The sequence below is a fragment of the Mustela nigripes genome, chromosome X (assembly GCF_022355385.1).
Source record: "Mustela nigripes isolate SB6536 chromosome X, MUSNIG.SB6536, whole genome shotgun sequence".
NCBI classification, from domain to species: Eukaryota; Metazoa; Chordata; class Mammalia; order Carnivora; family Mustelidae; genus Mustela; species Mustela nigripes.
Genome location: NC_081575.1, coordinates 112966172 through 112972875, shown reverse-complemented (window position 1 = coordinate 112972875; position 6704 = coordinate 112966172). Strand labels below are relative to the sequence as shown.

At 45.5% G+C, this 6704-nt stretch overlaps 1 protein-coding gene across 1 annotated transcript in view; it reads right to left on the bottom strand.

The window, feature by feature from the left end:
• Positions 1-6704, bottom strand: part of ASB9 (ankyrin repeat and SOCS box containing 9) — a 26519-nt gene that overhangs the window by 10077 nt on the left and 9738 nt on the right. The window contains exon 3 of the mRNA XM_059384668.1: positions 130-237. Coding sequence (XP_059240651.1) covers positions 130-237 — 108 coding nt within the window. The remainder of the gene's footprint in view (positions 1-129; positions 238-6704) is intronic.

Here is a 6704-nt window from a genome sequence, read left to right as displayed (position 1 = left end):
GTCATGCTTTTGAAAAACACCCCTCTTCGACCTTCCAATCAGACTAGTCAAAAATGCCGGAAATGACTCAAAAGGGATGGAAACAGGCCTTTGTCATGGTCCCTAAGACATTATTTGAGCCGCACTTACCTGAGCTCCATGCTTTAATAAAACGTTTGCACAAGAGGGATGACCTCCGAGACAGGCCTCATGGAGTGGGGACACGCGATCGGCCGTGATGAGGTTCACGGGCCAGCCCTGCAGGAGAGGAAGTGAGCAGAGACACGGATGTAAAGCCACAGCCCCATACGGTGTGGATTCAACCCCGATGCAGCCCTACAACAATTCTCTTTAAGTTCACTTGGCTCCCGGTCTGCCAGTGTGCTGAGGTGTTGCTAATGATGTCAAGTAAACAAGGAACCTTCATGCAGCCCCTGGGGAAAACAGCTGGAGAGTGTCCACTAGAGTTGACGAGATGCGTCCCTGTGACCCAGCCATTTGACTCTTAGGGACACACATTCTAGACTGACTTTTCTCTCATTCTCACTCTCTCCCGTCCTCTCACTTGCTTGCTTTTTGTCTCGAGGAGGTCCACGGCAAGGGACAGAGAGCGGTCTCCAGCCAACAGCCACCCAGGAGCTGAGGGCCTCAGTTCAAGAACCAGGAGGAACCGAAACTTGCCAACAGCCATGGAAGTGAGTTAGGACCGAGGTCCACCTCCAGTCGAGCCTTAAATTGTCTCCATCTCTGGCCTTCACCTTGACTGCAGACTCATAGGAGTCCCTGACCCAGGTGAACTGTGTCTTGATTCCTGACCCACAGACATTGTGAGCTAATACAGGTCTGTTCACGAAGCTTCTGAGTTTGGGGGTAATTGGTTACACAGCAAGAGATGCCTAATCTAGGGCCAAAGCATGAGGTGAACTTGCACAGACAGAGGCAGAAAAATCCTAAGACAGAGGGGAATGACATCCTCACTCTGGGTACTCGAGGTCCGAAGAGCCAAGAAAGTTGTCAGAAGGCCATGCGTTTCATCAAACTGTGGGGAAAAATTGCTCTCTCCAGGAGATGGATTATGAGCCCCATTCATGCAAAGCAGCAAAAGAACTCCAGGAGAGACACCCCGAGATGCCCTGATCATAGAATACATTATCCTCGACAGGAGGAACCTGGGTACAACAAAAGTTGTTTTTCTTGGGACACATTAGGTAATAATACGGTTAACTTAACCGTATTAATGACTTGGTAATATGATTGTACCTTTTCTTCCCACAATAGTTAAAATTTGCCTAAAATCATTCCCATGAACTGCCTCCCCCATCATCATTCCTAACCATTTGTAAGTCAGTCAACCTCCTGATCATCCAATCCTGTCAGCTTTTACACTCTGATGGGTGTGACCTCACAGATTTCAAGAGGTCCAATCGTTCCGGACATACACCTGAGTCAACTGGGTCCTAAATCTGGAGCCTTTCTTTGGGTGGGTCTGGGGAGGGGTTCTGGGAGACTCACTTGTAAATGAGAAGTTCTGACATCCCTTACAGTATTTTGCCCCCCCCCCCACCCCGGCCCTGCTGTTCCCAGGGAGGGAAGTGACTACACCTTCCCCTCCTTTGTAACCTCGCATCCCATCTGTACCCAAAGAGTACTCAATAAATGCTTACCGACCAGCGACTCAAGAAGAGCTGAGTTACTGCATAGATACCGTCACAAGTTTTGCCCATGGACTTTAGTGTGGCATCTGTTATTTTATTTTATTATTGTCATTATTATTTTATTATTTAATTGGAGGCATCCCCTCAAAGATGTGCTCTTAGATCCTTTCTTTGCCCGCCTCAATGCTCTATATTTGTGCAATCGCTTCCCCTCACACTACTAGAATACACATAAAATTCATAACTAGGGGGGGTTCCTTTCCCTTCAATTTCACTTTGCCAATGTAGGACTGTGCGTACAGTTTCTCGTTGAGCGACGGCACTACTTTAAATGAACGATGGCCATCAGTCAGAATTATCTAGGATATTCTAGAATATCTTGAGGTAATTGTTAACCCATTCCTTCACACAGGGTCCGTCCCCCGTGGGTTCTCAGGTTTTGAAAACATGGACCAATGGCTTCTCTTTCATCTTTCTGTAACCAATTGTCCCTAATCTCGGCTCATCCTCAGACCCTCTTTTATTTTTTTTATTTATTTATTTTTTAAATATTTTATTTATTTATTTGACAGAGAGAGAGATCACAAGTAGATGGAGAGGCAGGCAGAGAGAGAGAGAGAGAGGGAAGCAGGCTCCCCGCCGAGCAGAGAGCCCGATGCGGGACCGGATCCCAGGACCCTGAGATCATGACCGGAGCCGAAGGCAGCGGCTTAAACCACTGAGCCACCCAGGCGCCCCGTCAGACCCTCTTTTAGATGGGGCCTCGGGGCTGGGCGATGTCAGGGCGCCCACCGTGACACAGTGCTCAGCACCTGGCAGCGTTCTGTCCCAGCTTCAAACCACATGCCCATCCCCGCATGAACCAACCTGAAGACCACAATGAGGTTCGGCTCTGTCCTCTGTCCTGTACAGAACTGACGGGTCATTCTCTATACTCAGGGCAGAAGGGGGTCACGAGCTGCCTTCTCCTGCATGTTCATCAAACACATCATTTCCTTCTACTGTAGCAAGGAGACCAAAGCCACCTGATGTGAGTATTTCACACGTTCCCCTCTCCCCGCCCCTAAAATCTCTCTGCACGTCGCCGGTCCTCTGTTCTGCCATTGCTCCTTTCTTGGAGAAAATCATCGGAGCTCGCCCCAACAGCCCGGGACCTTACCCCACCCCTCCAGCACTTCATGGCCTTGCCTTCGGCCACCTTCTCACGCGCATTCTCCACCTCCCCCCTCCTCTGCGGGCACACTGTCCTTGGGTGTCCTGAAGTCTTGCCGTGGTCATTGCTGACCCTCTACCACACCGCACTTCCACCCAATCCTCTTCTCGCCTTTGCTTCCCCTCCTTTCTCCTCTCGTCAGAAGCAGTCTGTCCCCACTGTCTCTGCTTGTCGCCCTTCTCCCACCTCCCAACCCAGTCCTGCTGAAACTGCTTTTAAAGATCACCAGAGACTTCCTCCTTATTGAATCTAACATGCATCGCTCCGTCTCCCGTCTCCGTCCACCTCTGAATTGGCTCTGTAGTCATCTCAAGCTCATGAAACCTCTCCTCTGGCTTCGCAAACCAAGCTCTCCCTGAGAAAGAAGTCCATCTCTGACCTCCTACTGTCCTTTTCCTGTCTCGCTCACGAACTCTGGCCTTTTTCCTCCTCACAGCTCCTAAGTGCAGGCGTTTCAAGGATTTGTCCTCAGATCCTTTCATTTTTCTCTCAATACTCTCTACATACTGTATTTGGCTTTCTCTGCCCCCGATGCATGTCTCCAGTTCCCCGCTAAGACGTAACCACCAAGAGAACCAACTCACAACATAAACGCAGCCTCTGCCAACAAGCAAACTCTCCCTGAAAAGGGCTCCTTGTCTTGCTGGCCCAACTTCTCTGAATGGCCCCACTATCTTGTCTCATACCTCGGATGGAGACCTCAGAGGGAGGGTAAGCAGCGTGATTCCCAAGTTCAAATGCCGGCGCCATCACCTAACACGCAGCGTGACCTCGAACCAGTGACTTCTCTCCCTAAGCCTCAGTTTCCTCATTTGTAAAATGGGGACAGTTGTACCTACCCTACAAGATTGTTATGAGGACTAAGAAACGATGCATGCTTAGCAACCTGTAACTTGCAGGGAATCATGATCTGAGACTTCTTATTCATTACCACTTTGCCTTCGATTAGCTGCCACATCGGAAAGATCTGATGTTTCAGAACACCGGGGTCTTTCCTTATTTCCACTTGGTAGGGACTTAGCCCTTTGAGGATTTCAGAGGGGGGCTGCTGCATAAGGAGTTTTATTCAAGGAATGGAACGGCTGGTTTTCACCACTTGCTTTCGGCCATACCTTATTGCTAAGGTTCTCAGCTGTGTCTTTGAATCCCTTGGGGAGCTTTTAAAGGCTTGATACCCAGGCTGAACCCCAGAGCATTTGCCATATAATCAAAGGAGGCTGAAGTCAAGCACCAGGCTTTTTAAGAACCCCACCTTATCCCAGACAGCTCAAGGCAATCCTAACGTGCAGTCCACATTGAGAACCACCACATTAAGGTCCCACTGTGGTCAAGGAGTATCAGGATTGCTTTCGGCTGACCTAACAAACACTACTACTTTTTTTTTTTTTTTAAAGATTTTATTTATTTATTTGACAGAGAGAGATCACAGTTAGGCAGAGAGGCAGGCAGAGAGAGAGAGAGAGAAAGGGAAGCAGGCTCCCTGCTGAGCAGAGAGCCCAATGTGGGGCTCGATCTCAGGACCCTGAGATCATGACCTGAGCCGAAGGCAGCGGCTTAACCCACTGAGCCACCCAGGCACCCCACTACTACTTTTTAAATAAGTTTTATTAAAGTGCAATAAAGTTCATAGAGCCTAAGTGTAAATTTCAGTGAATTATCATAAGGAAAACATGCATATTATCACTACACAGGTAAAGAAACCTGGTACTATCTGTCTCTTCACATTTAACCCCTCTGCTGGGAGGAGCTGCTAATACCATCTCCTATTGTAATCTGAATTACCCCAATTACTAATCAGCATAGTTAGATAATTTTATTGAGCATTTGCACAGCCCTTTTTATGAAGTGCCAGTCCAAGTCTCTTGCTCATTTTTCTGCTGGCTTACCTATCCTTTTTGTATTGATTTTAGACAAGGAATATGGGCCCTTCATTGGATGGATGGACAGATGTACAAATATACATAGCAAATATTTTCTCATCTGTGGCTTGCTTCCTTGCTTTTTAAATATTGCCTTTTGATGAAGGAGTTTTTAATGTTAATGAAATCCAACTTATTTGCCTTTTTGTTTCTTTCTTCCTCCTATTTGTTTCATGTCCATTTGCCTTTCTCTCTCACCTACACTATCATACTGTTCTCTTTTATTTAAATAAATCCTTGAATGCAGTGGTTCTACAGGAGCTTTTAAAAAACTACCAAAGCAAGGGGGCACCTGGGTGGCTCAGTCGGTTAAGCATCTGGCTCTTGATTTTGGCTCAGGTCATAGTCTCATGGTCTTGGGATCGAGCCCCAAACTGGACTCTGTGGGGAATCTGCTTGAGATTCTCTCTCCGTTTCCCTCTCCCTCTGTGCTCCCCCCATTCGCTCTGTCTCTAATAAATAAATAAAATCTGAAAAAAAAAAAAAAAGTAGTAGTGCATGAAGACTGCCCTAGTTAAAATTAGACTGTCTGGCGTGAAGCCCAGGCATTGTTATTTTTTAAAAACATCCTGGATATTTTAATGTGAAGCCGTGGTGAAGAATAGTTATGGAATGAGTTTCTCCCTTCTTGGGCCAAAACAAATTTCTTTTCTCTTCTCTCTTTGTTTTATAGACATTTGAATGTTGGTCTTATTTCCCTCCCTAAAATAGGTTTGGTTTAGCAACTGTGTTTGTCCTCATTCTTTGATTAGCCAAAGTGTTATTAGTGTAATCAGAAAATAAATACCATGAGTGATGACAGTAACTGGAGTAGGTAATTTACATGTCACCTCAGTTAATCCTCGCAGACTCGCATAAGGTAACCTAATAGACCATTTTGGGTCTTAATTCTTCACTCTCCCATAGCAGTGCAATACATTCACACCTTTGCCATCACCTCATACTTGAAAAAATGTATTTCCTTCATCCTTGACTTCAGACGTGGTCCTCCGACTTTGGCCAACAGGATGTTGGTAGATGTGACATGAACAGACCAGAAGTACTCCTGCACGCCTGGGCTTGCCTGCTGTGCTCCAGCCTTTCGGCGTGAGGACAAAATTCATTTTATGAAGGCAGAAACTGAGGTTCCAAGAAGATAAGTTGCTCAAATAATGTCACAGAACTTAGATAAAGATAATAGTTCCATCTGACGTGCAATAAACATAAATACTGAATATAGATGAATATCGGTCCAATTTAATAAGTGATATATAAAAGCTACAGTGATCATGTTTCTTCCCTTCAAAATAGGTAAATGTTTCATTTTATCCGAGAAGCAGCTTAACTGCTTTTAGCTAGAGTTATGTGTTACTATCTAGATTTCGATTTATAATAGGGCTGGTGCTACTACAAACAGCTTAAGATAGTGGCTTAGGTAGTCTGAAATTTTTCTTTAGAAATTGTTATCTTATAGGAGGATTTCTTATTCTAGATAGGTCCATGAAATTGGAAATTTTTAAAATGTAAAACATTTATTTTCACTAACAACCACCTAAAATGTCTGATGTCCTTCCGTTACAAATCCAGACAACAAACCACAGTGGTAATAGCAGTCCATAGGACTAACACTGAGAGCAATCGCAGACACTTTTATTGTATTACAACTGTTATAGACATCTCAAATATCTCAAAATACGCACTCAACCTACTTACAAAATACAATAGTTAAAGGAATCGCCACTAAATCTCATTTAATGCAGTTTATATCACCATGTCACATTTGTTCTTTTACTAATTTTTTTTAAATATTTTATTTATTTGTCAGAGAGATGGAGAGAGCACAGGCAGGCAGAGTGACAGATAGAGGCAGAGGGAGAAGCAGGCTCCCTGCAGAGCAAGGAGCCCGATGTGGGACTCGATCCCAGGATGTTGGGATCATGACCTGAGCCGAAGGCAGCC